Here is a 16,874-nt window from a genome sequence, read left to right on the forward strand (position 1 = left end):
GCTGATGATGATGAGTGATGATGATGATGAGATGATGATGATGATGATGATGATGATGATGACGATGATGATGATGATGATGATGATGATGACGATGATGATGATGATGATGATGATGATGATGATGATGATGATGATGACGATGATAACGATGATGATGATGATGATGATAACGATGATGATGATGATGATGATGATTGAGATGATGATGAGCAAGAGGAGGACGAAGAAATGTGGAGGAAGGTAAGGGGGAAGGGGAGGGAAAACTTCATACCCAGATAAGAGAGCAGCAATTTTGATGTCCCGGAATATCGAGTCCCTCAGCTGTTGGCCTGTCAGCGTCTCCCTCCTACCTCCCGTCCTTCACCTTGACGATTCCCTCTCCGTTCACCTTCACCCCGAAATAACATCTGACAGCTAAAATGAGCAGAGGCGGAGCCATGATCCCCCAACAACCGAGGAGGCAGGACCCCTCGGCCAGGCATCAAGTCTTTCATGCACTCTTACTGGATCCTTGTCTGTCTACCTTGTCCTCGTTACCATCCAACCTCCCCCTGCTGCTGCTGCTAAAGCTCCTCGGCCTCTGCCGCTCCTCCTCGCCCTTCTGTCCCCTTGGTTTTTCTTCCTACCCTCCAACTGCTCTCCTCCTCCTCCTCCTCCTCCTTCGTCCCTCTTTCGCTCCCCCCTCCTCTACTTCCTTCCGATCTTCATCCTCTGACCCAAAACCAGCAACACCTCCCTTCACCTCACTACCATCTTTCACCCCCTCCACCTCCACTCCCTCCCGCTCCTCCCCTCCTCACCTGTGAACTAGCATCTTCTCAACTGTGACCTCGCTCATCCCGTCGGAAGAGGCTACACATCCCAGCGCCGCCACGTACTCTCCTCTCCCTCCCTTCATCCGCACTCGAGCTCTGTCCTTCACCACCACCCCGTCCGTAGCGACAAACCACCCGAAGTCGCAACCCCCGATGACGCAACTGCAGTCGAGGCTCAGAGTTAGGAGGAAGAGGAGGGAGAGCAGGAGGAGGCGGTGAGAGTGATAGCGGGGGGAAGGAAGGCAGGGAAGAGAGGGGAAGAGGTGGGAGGGAGGGGAAGGGGGCGGTGGAGAAAAGGGAGAGGAGGAGAAGGAGGAGAAGGAGGAGAAGGAGGAGAAGGAGGAGAAGGAGGAGAAGGAGGAGGAGAAGGAGGAGGAGGAGGAGGAGGAGAAAAGACTCACTCTTTCATCTTGACAGCAGCAAAATCTCTGACGACCATGGTGATTGTGAGGATTGCTCGAACCTGCAAAACCGACTTAGAAGAGAAGGGAGGAGAAGACATAAGTAGGCAGGACGGAGGGAAGATAAGGGAGGGGGGGGGAGGGGGAGTAGAAATAAGGAAGGAGGGGAGGAGACGATGGAATTGATTGGTGAGCGGATGAGAATCTGGAGGAGGTCGAAGAGGTGAGCAGAAGCGGAGGAGCAGGAGGAGGAGGAGCTTGAGACGCAGGCTGGAGCATGAAGAGGGGATGGGCTAACCTCGCAGTCAGTGACTGACCAGTTCCCTCCCTGAACCTGGAAGGTTGGCCTGTAGCAGCAGTCTGTATCGAGGATGAGACTGACTCGCTCCAGCCACCCTCGTGTCCCATGGTACACCTGCAGGAGCACGGCATGTCACTGCCTCGATCCTCCTAGTTTGACCCTCCTGCTCCTGCTCCTGCTCCTGCTCCTGCTCCTGCTCCTGCTCCTGCTCCTGCTCCTGCTCCTGCTCCTGCTCCTGCTCCTGCTCCTGCTCCTGCTCCTGCTCCTGCTCCTAATACCCTCCATCCTCCTTCCCTCTTCTCCATCACCTTCCACTGTCCCCACAAGCATGCCCCTCCAAGCTTCCCCGTGACTGCAACGTCTCCCCGCTCGTCTCCGCGTATTCGCAGCCATCGCTGATTCGCCATGGTCTCAGTCTGTCCGTTTGTAGGGTTCATCCATCTACCCGGCACAATAAAGTTCAGGTGAAGGAGAGGCAGGAGGCACTGGTGTGACATAAGGAAGACTAGAAGGGAGGGAGGGGAGGGAGGAAGAGAAAGGGATAGGAGAGGGGAGGAGATGGGAGGGAGGGGGGGAAGGAGGAGGGGGAGGGAGGGAGGTCTTCACGGGTTTCTTCGAGCAAGGGCCCAGCTGAGCAGGCTTGGTGACTCACCGGGTGGTCCCGGGCTGGAAGCGAAGCTTGTCAAGCCACCTACGTCGACACTTGTCAAAGCTCTGGAAGTTTGTCCAAGGGCGTCAGAGTGACCTGTGGAGTCCAGCTGAAATTCTCAGCTCCTTTCCCTCCTTGGCTCCTCTTGACATCATCTTCATGAGCTTTATGGTCTGCTCGTCCTCCACGTGCTTCCCAGCTGGAATACGAACAAAGGCTGGAGATGACAGTGAGGGCGAGGAAGTAGGGGAGGAGGCAGCAAAGGAGGAGGAGGTGGGTTCAGGGAGCAGGAGGCTTCAAATTCAAAGGAGTGATTTGAGAGCACACAGGAAGACAGGAATACAAGCACAACAGAGGGAAGAGGTGCAAACAAGATGCTCTACAAACCTGCGTCCTCCTCCTCCTCCTCCCCCTCTGCATTGTCCTTGGGCACAGGCGATGTTTCGTCCTGCACCACCTCTTGGCCCTGGGTCGCATTCCCGTAGTCTTGCGGTCGGAGCAAAGAGTACAACTTGTCCTTGTGCGCTTGCATGATCGACACGAAACGATCTGACATCTGCAACGCCAATGACCAGAATGCCTCCTCCTCCTCCCCTCCCCTCCTAAACCCTCTCCTCCCTCCTCGTCCTCACCCTCCCCTCCTCTCCCCTCCCCTCCTCCCCTCCCCTCACTTGCTCTTCCGTCAACAGGACTTGTCCCCGTTCAGTCGGGCGTGCGTCGGGGGTCTTCACGTCGTCGCTCGAGTCAAGAGGCACGACGGTCCCATTGAGAAGTTGGCGGAGCCGCCTGCAGGAGGATGAGACAACTAACGACGAAAGACTCACTTCACGTGCGCTTGTTGACTATTGAGCCGTCCTCAAGCACAACTCGATCCTCTGCAAACAGATACGTTGTCAGCAAACCCGTTGGTAATCTCTCACTGCCATCGTCATCGTCTAGTTAATTGTTGCTTTGGAAGCCCTCCTCCTTCGCCATCCTCTTCTTCTTCCTCCTCCTCCTCCTCCTCCTCCTCCCCCCTCCCTCCTCATTATCATCATCATCACCGTCGAGGTCGAATGTCTGCGGCGGAGGCGTTTCGAGGTCGAAGAGGTCCATTCTCTCCCATCTTGACCCAAACCCTCGCTTTGGATCTCCGAGCATTTCCTGCCCCCCCTCTCCTGCCCCCTCCATCTCCATCCCTCCTCCTCTGTCCTTGGGCAGCCCAAATCGCCGATTCTCCGACCCGAGGTACCAGTGGTGGGGCAGTTTGAAATACTGCTCTGTTCGAGATGATGATGTATTCAACAGCCCGTCTGGTAAGATGTCCTGTGATAGCCGGAGTGATCAACATGTGCAACACTGAAATATCTCTCCATGGGAGGAGACGAGAAGGGTTCCTTGAGGTCTCAACAAGGCACAAGACACAAGAACAGAGAACAAGTGACGAGGGAAGTGAAGGGAGGCAGAGTCATTGAGAGGGTTATAACCTGGTAGGGGAACATCACTTTCAGGTGCTGCTCAAAATCCTCGTCTCTACTTCGGCGCTGTTCAGCCTTTCGATATTGGGCCTCGATGAACTCCCGCGTGTACGTGGCTCCTTGCATCATCTCTTTCTTCTTCCCCCTTGTCATGTCTCTCGTCGCCCTGACCGGCTTGTAGTATCGCTCTCTGATCGAAGAGTTGGCAGGATGGTCGAGGGGGAACGGCAGGCAGGTCTTCCTCCTCGAGCTCGGTACGCTGCCGCCCACTGGCCCCCATCACCATGACGTCAGTACCCCACGGAACGACGAGCAACCTCACCTCTGCCTACAAGCTCATCCATGGGAATTCGAGAAATGGGAAACAGCTCGACTTGATGAGTAATAGGAGGGCACTCCGGATCCGGCATGCAGGAGCCACCGGGGTATCTCACGTCGTTGATGGGTTGCTAACGAGTGTCATGCTCGCTATGTGCGATAGCTCTGCAGGTTTCACCTTGGGAACGGGAAAGGACGGCAAGCAGATTCCTTTCCTCAGCGCTACAGCCCCTCGTACAGCCCCTGCCCAGTTCTTGATGAACTCTTGATCGGCATTGAAGGAAACCTTTACGAGGGTCAGACAGAGTGAAAAGCTCCCTTGGTAAGAGGCGTACGGGTTTTGTGATGTCGAAATCTTCATAATGATGGAACCTGTATGCTCTTGTAGCTGCTTCTGCCCATGTGGCATTTTGGACCAACATGTCAAAGAGCCGTAATTCGCGCCTCTGCATTGTGTGTTGAGCAAGAAACTCAGGGTTATGTTTCACTACACCACCTGCTTCTCTTCCCGCTGATTCACAGCCTTTCTTCTCTGGCCAATGACAATCTTGTTGTCAACAACTTGAACATGGTTGTCGAAGTCGTCTGCTCGAAACTTAGCTTCCGCCATGCTCCTGCTCGCTGCGTCAAACATTTCCACACCAAGAACCAACATTGCACCTCTGCTTTTCATTGGGTCTTTTAGCTTGCTGGGATTTGCTGCTCGCAGCGACATCCGATCAATGGTGTTGGCATCAAGACACGTCTGCAACTCACCTTCGATCGTAAAACTTGTCGAAAATATCCTTGTCTGTCATCGTGACGAGCTCATCGAGCTTTCGCTTCAAGACCACTTCCGAGTCCTCTTGTTCATGCTCAGACAGGCTATCATGATCCAATTCCATGTCTTCCTCCTCAAGAGGCTTCTGCTCTTCCTGCTCGTCCTCACTGGGAGTTGTCTCCTGCTCGGAGGGGATGCTCTCTCGTGGAGGCATGCTCTCCTCCACGCTTTCGACATCATCCATTTTGTCCTCTGCTGACCTGAGCTGCTCAAACTCCGACATGTCGTCAGAGCCTCCGCTGATCCGAATCAACCTCTGATACTGTATGTACAGAACTCGTTGTCGGAGCAAAGGCAGGAACTTGTTGACGCATGCTTTCCTGCTCGCCAAATCGCCTCCTTGGACTGTTGTGGAGGGGATCGATGGTAGGAAGAAGCAGAGAGCTGCAAACAAGATGATCTCGATACGAGTGGTTCTAGGCATCACCCTGCCTCTCTTACATCAATGCATCGCCTTCCCCTCCCGTCCTGTCCACCTGTACAAGACGATTCCTTGGCTGCCTTCGTTGGTGCACTTCATGTCCCCCATCCATGGGGCTGTTTAGAGGAGAACTCATCGAACTTCATAGAGGGGCTGTCTTTTCCTCCATCCTCATCTGTCTCTGCGCGCTATCCCTCCATCTCCCTCCTCTCCTCCCCGTGTGAACCATCAAGGGCGCATCTTGACCCTCATACTGCACAACTTTCTTCCCAGCCTTTACTCAAAGTTAAGTTAAAAATCAGTACGAGGACTTTCTTCACTTGGGCCCAGTTCGGGCCGGGCCCGGATCGGACCGGCGGTACGAGCCCGGCCGGTTCCCGGACCACCAGGCCCCCGGGCGAGTCACCGAGGCTCAGGGCTCACGAGACCTTGCTTTACTTTAAGGTTTACTCAAAGTTAAGTTACTTTACTACTCACAGGTGACCGGCCCGGAGTGAGGAGTCCCCCCGGTACTTGCGCTGAGTAAAGTCGGGGGCCGGCCGGGCCTGAGCCTGTCGGAACCCGCCGGAGCCGGGGAGAGACTCCGCCCGCCTTGTTGCGCGAACGTTCCGACTGCCTTATGGCGGGATCTAGACTGAGAGCTGTAAAATTCATCTGGGGTGTAAGCCGGAGTCGAACCCCGGTGTCTCTATGGGATTTCGGAACAAGTCAGCGACACCACCCCTGAGGACACGGACTCAGAGGCCGAGAGGTTTACCCTTTACGTATGTGTGTGCGTTGAATTTTGTGTGAGGACCCCAGTGGGATTATGTAGTCTTTTCACTAGTCATATAGGGGTACTTACAATACATGGACTGTGCAACACCTGGACATCCAGATACAGTGGTAAACATAACATCACAGTTACAACATATTATAACAAGAAGTCGGACTCTAAAACACATTTACTTGGCTAAAAATATTTCTACATTCAAGTTACGGGCGAAGAGGGTGAACGCGAAGAAAATTGAAACGATAAGGCGTGTTTTGGTAGAAATACAGAGGATGAAGCGATTCAGCCCCGGAGGAAAACCTCTTATCCCAAGAGGTTATTCAACCAAGGGGGTGCGGAAGAATTTCTCCAGGAATCACCCAGTAGGGTGGGGTAAATTGACACTATCTTGTACGGGTGATTAAGAATATGATGGTTGTAGTTTGGGGTAGGGTAGTTGAAAAGAGAATCTCTATGGTATCCCTGAGGATTGGTTGGTCACATGGGCATATCCGTGTTTTAAATATGATTTACTTTTCAAAAATTGTTTTTGCATATAAAGTTCAGCCAGAGAAGGGTGGGTGGTAGATTCCACTGACCTTCCGTGGGTCAGAAGACCTGCAGGGTAAAGGGATCCTCGTTTTTGTTTATGATCAAATATATAAGATACACTGACTATGCTATATGGGGTTTCGGAATTCTTATACCCCTCACGATGTCCAGGGTGAGATAGACATACAAGGGGTGGGGGGGGAATGGGGAACAAAGAGCATATCACTGAACTTGCGGCGAGCGAGTGATACCGCAGTTGCTGTTCGAGGTCCAAGAGCAGGAGGAGGCTCAAGGCCACGATGGCGCAGGATGCGTACGATCAGCTCGGCATCGACAACATCTCCTCGGATGAAGACGAGCTTGAGTTCACGGCAGGCTCTTGGTTTGCTTCCTCCAACATCGCTGGCTCGAACGGAAAACACAAGCACTGTTCTGCTGAGGATGACTCTTGCCACAAAGTGCTCCCGAGCCAGGGACTTTGGATGTGCGAGGAGGAAAGGAAAATGATCTACGGTTGTCCGCCGAGGGAGAAGCAGTTGAAAGCTCTGATCCACTCGCTGTACCTTCTCGGAGACGAGAGTTCGAAGAAAGATCTGATCAGCGCGACCGGAGAGGCGCTCATTCTCTAGACTTCTTGCCTCATCGACCATGAATGACGAGTAGTTTTGTGATGCTTGTCCCGTAAAATATTTAATTTACATCGTCTTGTTTGATTTACATTATGAAGTTTTCGTTTTTTTCGCTGTGATTGGACATAGCCTCGGAATTGCACCATCCGTTCTCCAACATCCCGGTTGCAACCCAACATCGCAAACACCCTACACCAAGAAGTTTGTTTCCACTGCAAGCCTTGTCTGCACCAGACTTTCCCAAAACAACATTGTGCTCTGGGCGCACATGAGATGTCACGAGGAGGGAGGACGTTCACTCTCTTACCTTGAGCCTATGAAGAAGAAGAGTCTCTTGCACAGTCAACGTCTGCATGCCTCTCTTGTGCTGCATGTCATGTGTGAGCTCCTCCAGTAGAACAATTGCAGGAGTTGGGAAACAGACCTGACTCAAAAGGTCCAGGATGGAGAATAAGGCTCCGGCCTTCATCATCGCCTGCCTACCTAACATGGCAAAATCTTCAGGCACCAGTGGTAACCTCATACATGTCACAACGACCCCGTTACCTTTTCTGGTCAACAGCATCGTTTCTAAGATTCTCAGAATATGTATTCTAGACAAGAATGGTTCATCCCTGTTGTTATTGTTGATCCAAACCGAAACCTGGCAAGGTGTCGTCAGATGGTATCACGGTCGCAGCATCAAGTTCAACTTGGAATGGATTGGCGAAGCTCAACAGAATTGAGGCGTCTAACCGTGAAATTTGCTCAAGAGCTGCTCTTGTCTTGATCAAGTCACTCTGACAGATTGTGTAGATGATCTCCACGATGAATCTCATTGTGATTGTGAGCCCAGAGCCCAGTCATTTCATGCAGCACCAACTCACCTGATGCACAGCCACTCATTCTGCCTCCGAAGACACGTCGTCATGATATCCAGCACACTCTAAGAGCGCGTCAATCTGTACAATGATGATCTGACTTGTAACGCGCTCACCAAGTCAATCAACGCTTTGGTCGATTTGCTGGTCATGGTGAAAAGTCCGAGTAGCCGCACACTGACGTAGCTCAACTGGCAGCATGTGAATGCAAGTAGAATCCGTGCAGTCATGGAGATACAGCATGTTGGATCTGACAGAGTTCGAGCAATGGCTGTAGGAAGTCTTGCTCCGCTATTTGGTCAAGGCGGTCCTGTTAGATCTTCAATTGAGGTGGACCAAGAGGTGGGAAGTGGAAATCACCTGGAAGTCGTTGAAATGCTTTAGTCCGCAGAGATCGAAATGAATCTTCACTGTAAAAGACAATTTCTCGGCTGTAGACAGATCGTTGTTCTCTAGAACTGCAGCAGAACGGTCGAGAAATAGAATCAGGTGACAACGAAGCATCTCCGTACAAAACCGACCCGTTCCAAGTTGCTTTGCAGTCATGCACCGTATCTTCCCAGCAGCAAACTTGCTGAAATGTGGGAGCGTATCAAAATCTGCCCTGGTGAGGTTGGCAAAGGGTAAGATCCTTGAGATGCTTCCATCTCCTGTTGATCCATCCATCAGGTCAACACTGAGCAAGGAGGCTGCGGACATACTCGCTCTGCTCCTTGGAGGGAAGAAATCCCTTCTCTTGGGCGTGTTTTCAGAATCAATGCTCGCAGAGCTCGCTGTTGAGATACGATCATACATGGGAAGGCTCTAAAAGTGACAACCTCTTCTCATCACCGCTCAACTCCTATCACAGCTTGAGCAGCAGGTTCTTCACGGCATATCCTGGCAGTCACTCAGGAGAAGAGGCCTTCGAGATCAGGTCTATTGGTTGCTTGAAAAAGTAGAGAGTACTTGTGATATCAGCAAATCGTCACATCCTGTCTATGTGATGTCTCAGCTGCCTCCCTCCTTCACTTGTCTTTTAAATTAAATTTCTGACACAGCAATCGTGTCTGCTCAGCTGAAAGAAAAGATACAATAAAACGATGTAAGTTGATCCAACACATCTGATCGTTTCATCTACCTCCAACACCTCACACAGCCTCTCCCCCTCGCCCTCCCCTCCATCTCTCTTCTACTCCTGTCGGAACTCGCTCCTACCGTTGTTTGGCCCACCCCCACCCCACAAACTCTGTTGTGACCCCCTCTTCGAACTGTAAGTACCCCACAACAATACAGTCACTACCCACCTCCGATCCATCACCCTACCCCGCATGTGCACTTTGGGAGAGTCCCCGTAGCTCGTCGGTCGGTCAAATGGGACATGGAGGGAGGGAGGGAGGGGAGGGGAGAGGAGAGGAGCAGGCGGATGAGGTTGAAGAAGGAAAGTTGCAAAGACATGAAAGCAGAGCTTGCTTGACGGGTTATGCAGAACATGATAGCAGTTTCACATCATAAGATTTACAGAATTCCACTCAAACTTCAATGTGCCATCTTCGTACTTTTTTGCTGTAAAGGCTCTTGGGGAACGGGGCAGGAAACGGATAGACACCGGTAATGCACATTAGCAGTCTTTGCAAGAAAAACCAAAATCATAACTGTTAAAGCTCCGCTGTGTTGCAAATGACTGTAACTATCGACCATATCAACCGCCTGTATCGCATCAGATTGTACGGAAACCATGAACAACTTTTTCATGGACTCTCTGAAATTTTTGAGGTCCTCAAAGCTAACAGATGCCGCATCGAATTGATCCTGGAAGCAATGCTGTACTGCACTGTTCAAGAGTGTATGGGTTGCAATGCTTCAAAAGATCACAGCATGTTGGTGCAATGCAGGGAGCTTTCAAGTGCGATTCTGGCATTCATGACCGTCCGAGGTGATGAGTCGTTCCTTGCAGTCGTCAGAAACCTTCCTAACACCTTCGAGATGTTTTTTGCGTCATCTGGTAAGTCGTGATGGTGATAGGAAGAAACTCGATTCTTCCAGCAGTGACTATTATACCAAGGTGAGTGCTCTGTACAAACGAGGGTATTTGTGGGCAACACCCTGCGGCTTCTGATGAGGAGAGGAGATCACAAGGCTGCGATGAGACTGGCACACGCTGCAAACTTTGACGTCATCATGCGAGACAGCCTGGACAGCTTTGTGAGGGAAGAAAAACAAATCTGGGGCTCGCTGCTAGCTGACGTCATACTGCACTGCGGTGATTGTGTGCGAGCTGACAACAGACGTGCTGATCCTGCCCTGACAGAATCAAACGCCGCATGGAAACTTGATTGCTCCATCTCCTTCATTCTGCGGAGATGCCAAGGATGGCAGTCCTCCTTCGATCCCGCTGAGCATCTCGTGCTGCTGTGGTGCATCAGCAGGCTGGCAAGGGCAGACGGAGGGAGAGAACGTCTCCTTCAAGGCAAGGTGCAGAGCATCTTGTGGGAGGTGTATCGGAAGGGAACATACATCAGCAGACATGAGGTTTGAAACGGAATGCGTCGTCTGTTATGACGGGGTTGCAGGAGCGCAACGATGACGAGTCCGTGCGGGCTACTCAAAGCTTGCTGGCATTGGCGCTGCTCCGTCTCACCGACGGGCGACTGTCCTTGAGCATGGTTTCATACGTCCTCTCGTCCCTCCTGCTGGAGTGCGTCGAATCGAACAAGCTCTCCGCCTCCTTCGGGCTCGTGGAAGTTCATTTGTGGGAGGTGTTGGACTGCTTGCACCGATGTTGCTTGCAGCAGGCAGACTTGAACGCGGCTGGGGTGGATGAGATAGCGAAGCTGTTGTTCCTCAGGCTCCCTGAAAGATTCCGAGAGATCCTGGAGGTGGAGGAGCGAGGAGACGACCTCCTCCATGTCCACAACGTCATGCAGAGATGGAGCGATGCGCTGGTCTGCGGGCGGGCGACTATGCGATGGTTCCTGCAGAAGGGCAAGTGTGACCTGCCGATCGGTAGGTCGACCTGGTTGAAGTGACTGGGGCTGAGCTGTGCTGGCAGGAAGCGAATCGGCGATGAGGAAGATTGAAAGCTGTGCTGCCGTGTTGGAGGGAAAGGAGAAGGAGGTGGAGGAGCTCATTGGCGAGTACGTCAAGGTAGTGCAGGGGGAGCTTGAGTCCACTGCGCTGTTGGAGGGATCGAGGAGGCCTGAAGAGCATGACAAGGGGACGAGCCCGGAACGAGAGCGAGCGATGATGCAGCTCCTTGAGGATAGGATCGAGAGCGCGTAGGGAGGGGGGGGCGGGGGGGGGCTGGACGTGTAAGACCAGCAAGTCGATCAAGAACAGCCTTGCAACCTCATGAATCGCCCACAGCCTTGAGCGACGCTCTGTCGGACGTCCCTCACTTGGTCTGCTGCAGGTGGATCGTCAGCTGGGATGCCTGGAAGATCCGCTGCTACCTCCTCAGCAGCTCTCCCCTAATCCCTATGCGGCCCCACCCACAAACTCGATCCTCCTAGCATGTCCTTTTGGTCTTAGAGCCGTAATAGAAAAATCACAGGGGGTGGGGGTCAGGGAGTCGAAGGGGAAAAGGGGGAGGGATTCCGGGGGGGAGGAGGATGGCAACGAGGGTGAGATAGGCGAGGAGGACAGGAGGACATGGGGCACAAGTGCGGGTCAGGAGCACGAGCATGCGAGGTAACAGATGACCTGCCGCTCCTCTTCCCCCTGCTCCTGCTCCGCTCCTCCCCCTGCCCCTGCCGCTCCTCCTGCACCTGCCCCTGCTCCTCCCCCTCCCCCTCCTCCTGCTCCTGCTCCTGCTCCTCCTGCTCCTCCCCGCATAGGGCTCAAGGCATGAGGAAGGTGTGGGAGCTTTGGACCACAGCCATTCTCAACTCCTTGTCCAACTTTCTCGTCCTTCCCGCCATCAGGATAGCGCATCGTCAGGTACCCGCCAGATCCTCTCAGTCTTCTTCCTCTTCAGCTCCCTTGAGCAATCCTGTTTCGCAGGGCCTCCGCTTCGAGACGGTACCATGGAATTCCGTGTAGTGAGGGAGCAGGCGGATGCGTCTGACACTTCCATGCTATGTGCTGGTAGATGTTTGCGATCTTCGGCCTCATCTCTTCCAGCCTGTAATTTCTCTCCTGCACCTGCTCTCCTTTTACCGTCCTTGCAGCTATCACTTCTGCGAACCTCTGGGTATCAGAGTCCTTAACATGAACGACGGGTGCCTTGTGCCATGGCAGCTCAACCTTTGTGATGGACCCTCCTGCAGGCAGTGGCACCGGCTGGACAACGTGGCGGCCATCATGTGCTTCGTCAACCTCTTCGTCTACTTGTCAGATTTCCGGTCGGAGATTTCCGTTTCCTGCCTTGTGCGTGCATGCTTCTCGTAGTGACAGGCAGGCAGGGAGGAATGGCACGGCGAGTACCTCAAGTACTTCATGCTGGGGCTCACACTGATTTTGCAAGTGAGCTGTGCACCTGTTCCCTTCCTCCTCCTCCTCCTCCTCCTCCTCCTCCTCCTCCTCCTCCTCCTCCTCCTCCTCCTCCTCCTCCTCCTCCTCCACTTGATCCTCCTCCTCCTCCTCCTCCACTTGATCCTCCTCCTCCTCCTCCTCCCCTTGATCCTCCTCCTCCTCCTCCTCCTCTTGATCCTCCTCCTCCTCTTGATCCTCCTCCTCCTCCTCCTCCTCCTCCTCCTCTTGATCCTCCTCCTCTTAGTCCTCCTCCTCCTCTTAGTCCTCCTCCTCCTCCTCCTCCTGGTCGTCATGGCATGCTCAGGAGAGCGGTCCTTGGGAGCTCAAGAACACTCTGGTGCCGATCCTAATCGCCGCATGCTTTCCATTCCTGAGGTACATCCTGGCACGGAAGAAACCAGACTATGATTGGAGGTGCGAGTTGAGAGCGGGCGGGCGTGTGTGGCGTTGTGACCTGCGGCGAGCAGGAACTTCTACCTAGGATGGGGCCTGATGGGGGTTGCGGTGAGAGGAGGGAGGTAGGGGGATGCGGATGCTGACTAAGACTGCAGTTTGTCTTCTTCGTCAACGGGTAACTCCGACGGGCCTCGGCTTACCCTCCCTCCCTGATGCACTTCACTTAGGTTGGATGACGAGCATGACTACCTGCGATGTTACCACACGGGATGGCATGTGCGTCGATCGATCTTTCCTCTCCCCTTTTCCTCGCCCCCCCTCCCCCTTCCTCTCTCACTCTTCCCCTCCCCTCCCCCTCTCCCCCCCTCTCCCTCCCCCGTCCCCTCCCCTATCAGATCCATGTGACTGGCTGCTAGGTGATGGTATCAGCCTCGTCCTACAGCCTGTGGCAGATTGTCCTGAGCCATCGATACAAACTTCACCTCACGTGAAGCTCTGCAACGAGACCTGCCCGGACTCTGCCCTTCGCGTCAGCTCTCACCTGTCCATGGCGCAATTTGCTATCCATTCTGTTACCGTCGTGCTGTGGCAGCCGATGCAACTAGTCCCACAAGAACATTGAGCTGTACAGGCACGCAAGATATGCGCATGCGAATAACAACTGTATATTCTTACAACAAACATCGGCTCGCATCTGCTTCTCCCCTCCCACGCTTGCCCGACGTCTTCGCGCGGCCTTGATTTCTACCTCTGCCCCCCCAGCTCCAGCCACTCGTAGATGTCGCCCGACGCAACCCCCAAAGAGATGCCCACGTCATCTATGGGGCCCTCGGCCGTGCTGACGAGGCTGACGAGCTTATCGAAGATGTCCGCAAACAAGAACATCTTGGCCGGCAGCGACGTGGCATCAACTCCTCCCGCCCTCTTCGAACGCGAGCGAAGAGGTTCGATCCCGGAGGATGCGAACAAAACGTCGAGCTGCTCCTCGCTCGGCTTCGAGCACTCTCCATCCTGTAGGCCGAAGATGCTCTCGAATTCTGCTGTGTTGAGATTGAAGAACAAGGCGTTGATCGACGGGATTTCCACCCCTTCCGAGTAGAGGACGTTGAACTCTATGGAGAACGGCATCTTCCCTGATCCGATCTCAAAGCTCGCTGTCACGCTCCTTATCGTTTGATTGTAATCTGGGTTGGAGAACTGCTCCTGATTGCTCTCCACCAGCGTGATGGCTATGTCTCCTCCCTCTGTCTCGACGTTGCCGCTCTGGGACAAGAGGGAGACCTCGTCGGTGCCGTCGATGTCGATCACATCCTCCAAGGGCATCTCATCCTGGTCTAGCAGATGACTGCTATGATTCTCCATCCTAAGTTTCAGCGCTCGCTGAAGATCCTCGATCCTCGCGGATATCCCCTCGAGCTCCCCCGTGTCCGCCGCGTGAATACATTCCAGTGCCTTGTTGTACCAGTCCATCCTGTTGCCCAGAGCAGGGGGCTTTCCTGCAGACTGTTGGCCTTTGCTTTTCCTCTTGGTTGTAGTCTTGCTGTGTCCTCTCTGAGCAGAGCCGCTCTCCTCCTCTTCCCTCGCTCCCAGCTCGTCCTCTCTCCGCCTCTTCGTCTCCGCCATAGAAATCCTTCCCCCTTATGCCCCTCATCCCCCTCATGCCCCTCATTCCCGTCATCAGCTGTTCCGGCGACTCCGGCGATCGCCAGCCTTGCCGCAGTCACTGAGTGCCGGCCACGGTCCGAGTGTTCCGATGACTCAGTGAGTTGAGCGGCCGGGACCATTCGTTCAGCGAGGATCAGCTGACGGAATACAAGTTTGTTAGACTTGTACTAGTCCAAAGTCACGCAGATATCACATCGACCTTAGTTGTAACAAGACAGTTTTGCTCAAGACCGAGTTTAATGCACACGAAACCAGAATTGAGGAGCACATGAGAGATAGACTGTATGCTAGGATGTGAAACCCAAGCATCCAGACATGAGAGGACCTTAGCAAGACGGCTAGGAAAGCCCCCTCTTCGTCCACACACGCTACATTGGCCGCCTCGCGAACACGTAAGTCGTATTGGTTTACAGGAGAGTTTTTGTTAACTCGGCGCTATCTGACTGGCACGGCTGGCATACGTTCCATCATCAGCCGAAGACGATTCGATCGGAGCCCTACGGTATTCAAGCTTGTACAGCTTGGGGCGGTGAAGACAAGACTCTTGAAAGGAGATCGGAGGCCCGCCTTTCCCGGACGGTGCCTCCAGGCCCGGCCGCTGAAACTTGGAAGTAGAGTCGAGGAGAAGCAAGTCCAAGAATCGAGCAGAGACAGGAGGAGCCTACCGTGATATATCAGTTCTTGCCCTTCCGGCTCATTTTCTCTTGCTTTCCACATTTTTTTGCTGTCATACATCTAGCTGAACTTTCTCTCTCTGCCTACATTTCTAGCTCGATCTCATCTCATGCAACAAGACTGAGTCTTCCCATTTCTCCTCTCCCAGTCGACCATGATAGAAATATCGCTGCAAAAGAAAAGCTCAATGTGGGGAAGTCTTCAGCACTGAAATGAAAGACTCGAAGCAGATGGTTGGATCTTGCAACCAGCTTCGAGTCTGCTCAGTCTAGTCATTGTTAGCTTGGGGGACGAAGTCAAGTTAAGCAGATCTCGAGTAGTTGTGGGAGTCCCCCCCCCCCCCCAAAAAAAAGAAGAATGGATGAACAAGTATGCGGATGAGAAACAAGAGGATCTCGACTCGCAAACAACCCCAGGAGATGATGCGAGAAGATAAGACACAAGAGCTTATCTCTCGTGATATCAAGTGTGAATAGTGATGACAAGGCCGCCAGAGCCTAAAACAGAATGACGTTTACTCGAAATCAATCTGTGAGAGAGACACTGCATGTCCTCGTTCCATACAAGACTCATCTTAGCTAGAACTGACAGAGTGCAGCTCGCTTTCAGGAGCGACGGTTTGTGGAGGCGGTGGCACAACGAACCCTCCTTCGCACGTGACCGTACCAGTCTCAGCATTTGAATGGCAGGTGAGCAAGACGTCTGGAATCGTCTCTGTCAAGGAGGAGAAGCGAAGGGCCTGAGCTTGACGCAAATCGGAGAAGGCACGAATGTCAGCGAACATCTAAGGCAAAGAGTCATTCCGAGCTTAAGGTACAAAACACGGCATGATCAGTATTTGCTCTGTCACTATGCAAAGCTTCAAGTCACCTTCCACTCCTCACTCAAGAGAGTCTTCAAACAGCCTCTTCTGGACTCTAACACAAGCCTTGTCTACTCCGTCTTCATCGTTGATGCGATCGGATCTGGCCTGGGCCTCTCATGCTCTACCCTGATCCTTGCATACCATCCTGATTCCTTTGCTCGCCACCCTTCCCGATCCGCTCCTCTCCCCGTGTATATATATTGGAGCGGACCACCCCACCACAAGTACGAACAGCACTACTGAAGTACCCCACCATGCTCTCGACAAGGGTTTGACTGGGAACGGACGGGGCTCAAGAGACATCTCATACTACCCCCACCTCCCTCTCAAAGTTAATCATGCATCGGGGGAGCCATCATAAGTACCCACCTGGACCCGGTGTGGTACTACCCCCTATCACCGTTGACAGCAGGCTAGCAGTCACCCCCAGTGAGGTGGGTGGGGTGGAGTAGCGGCTGCAAGAGACAGTGACTACGTAGTGATACCTCGGAGAAATAGTTAACTTTGAGAGAGAGGTGGGGGTACTCTTGAGCCCCGTCCGTCCCCTGTCAAACCCTGGTCGAGACCACCGTGGGGTCACCACCCGGTAGTACTCGAACTTGCCTGCACCCGGCCGGGTCACTCCCGGAACTTTACTCAAAGTTAAGTTAAAAATCAGTACGAGGACAATCAGGAGAGTACTTTCAGTAGGTGTTACTTTTACTCAAAGTTAAGTTAAACATCACATACTAGTTAACTTTGAGTAAAGGCCTCCTTGACCACTGGCTGTCCGATCGGTCACGACGGTTGGAGATCGCTGAGGGGCCCGACGGACCGGGAGTGGCCGTCACCTCTCGGACGCCCG

The 16,874-nt window shown here is 53.3% G+C and overlaps 6 protein-coding genes across 6 annotated transcripts; 3 read left to right on the forward strand and 3 right to left on the reverse strand.

Annotated features, from left to right (window-relative positions):
- Positions 1 to 799: 799 nt before the first annotated feature.
- Positions 800 to 5,188, reverse strand: GUITHDRAFT_121757 (hypothetical protein; the record flags this gene model as incomplete). The annotated part of the gene is made up of 17 exons (XM_005818980.1): positions 800 to 980; positions 1,220 to 1,281; positions 1,518 to 1,634; positions 1,829 to 1,961; positions 2,173 to 2,211; positions 2,266 to 2,386; positions 2,557 to 2,725; positions 2,841 to 2,955; positions 2,999 to 3,044; positions 3,213 to 3,474; positions 3,636 to 3,895; positions 3,949 to 4,075; positions 4,123 to 4,230; positions 4,280 to 4,390; positions 4,441 to 4,558; positions 4,605 to 4,643; positions 4,701 to 5,188. 17 exons carry the CDS (start codon positions 5,186 to 5,188, stop codon positions 800 to 802), a joined length of 2,496 nt encoding a protein of 831 aa, XP_005819037.1.
- A 1,549-nt stretch (positions 5,189 to 6,737) lies between these two features.
- On the forward strand, positions 6,738 to 7,194 carry GUITHDRAFT_156425 (hypothetical protein). Its single transcript, XM_005818981.1, has one exon. It carries the CDS (start codon positions 6,788 to 6,790, stop codon positions 7,115 to 7,117), a length of 330 nt encoding a protein of 109 aa, XP_005819038.1. The 5' UTR covers positions 6,738 to 6,787; the 3' UTR covers positions 7,118 to 7,194.
- A 112-nt stretch (positions 7,195 to 7,306) lies between these two features.
- Positions 7,307 to 8,523, reverse strand: GUITHDRAFT_121759 (hypothetical protein; the record flags this gene model as incomplete). The annotated part of the gene is made up of 8 exons (XM_005818982.1): positions 7,307 to 7,375; positions 7,425 to 7,484; positions 7,542 to 7,600; positions 7,755 to 7,930; positions 7,984 to 8,042; positions 8,094 to 8,168; positions 8,216 to 8,287; positions 8,338 to 8,523. 8 exons carry the CDS (start codon positions 8,521 to 8,523, stop codon positions 7,307 to 7,309), a joined length of 756 nt encoding a protein of 251 aa, XP_005819039.1.
- Positions 8,524 to 9,749: 1,226 nt separating this feature from the next.
- Positions 9,750 to 11,238, forward strand: GUITHDRAFT_121760 (hypothetical protein; the record flags this gene model as incomplete). The annotated part of the gene is made up of 6 exons (XM_005818983.1): positions 9,750 to 9,802; positions 9,852 to 9,961; positions 10,022 to 10,219; positions 10,268 to 10,488; positions 10,530 to 10,962; positions 11,009 to 11,238. The coding sequence occupies 6 exons, from the start codon at positions 9,750 to 9,752 to the stop codon at positions 11,236 to 11,238; spliced, it is 1,245 nt and encodes a 414-aa protein (XP_005819040.1).
- A 564-nt stretch (positions 11,239 to 11,802) lies between these two features.
- Positions 11,803 to 13,004, forward strand: GUITHDRAFT_121761 (hypothetical protein; the record flags this gene model as incomplete). The annotated part of the gene is made up of 9 exons (XM_005818984.1): positions 11,803 to 11,890; positions 11,959 to 11,996; positions 12,047 to 12,081; positions 12,126 to 12,176; positions 12,225 to 12,299; positions 12,360 to 12,420; positions 12,734 to 12,843; positions 12,897 to 12,933; positions 12,981 to 13,004. 9 exons carry the CDS (start codon positions 11,803 to 11,805, stop codon positions 13,002 to 13,004), a joined length of 519 nt encoding a protein of 172 aa, XP_005819041.1.
- A 565-nt stretch (positions 13,005 to 13,569) lies between these two features.
- GUITHDRAFT_148875 (hypothetical protein) lies at positions 13,570 to 14,448 on the reverse strand (the record flags this gene model as incomplete). The annotated part of the gene is made up of 1 exon (XM_005818985.1): positions 13,570 to 14,448. The coding sequence occupies one exon, from the start codon at positions 14,446 to 14,448 to the stop codon at positions 13,570 to 13,572; it is 879 nt and encodes a 292-aa protein (XP_005819042.1).
- Positions 14,449 to 16,874: the final 2,426 nt, after the last annotated feature.

Source organism: Guillardia theta, assembly GCF_000315625.1.
Source record: "Guillardia theta CCMP2712 unplaced genomic scaffold GUITHscaffold_252, whole genome shotgun sequence".
NCBI lineage: Eukaryota > Cryptophyceae > Pyrenomonadales > Geminigeraceae > Guillardia > Guillardia theta.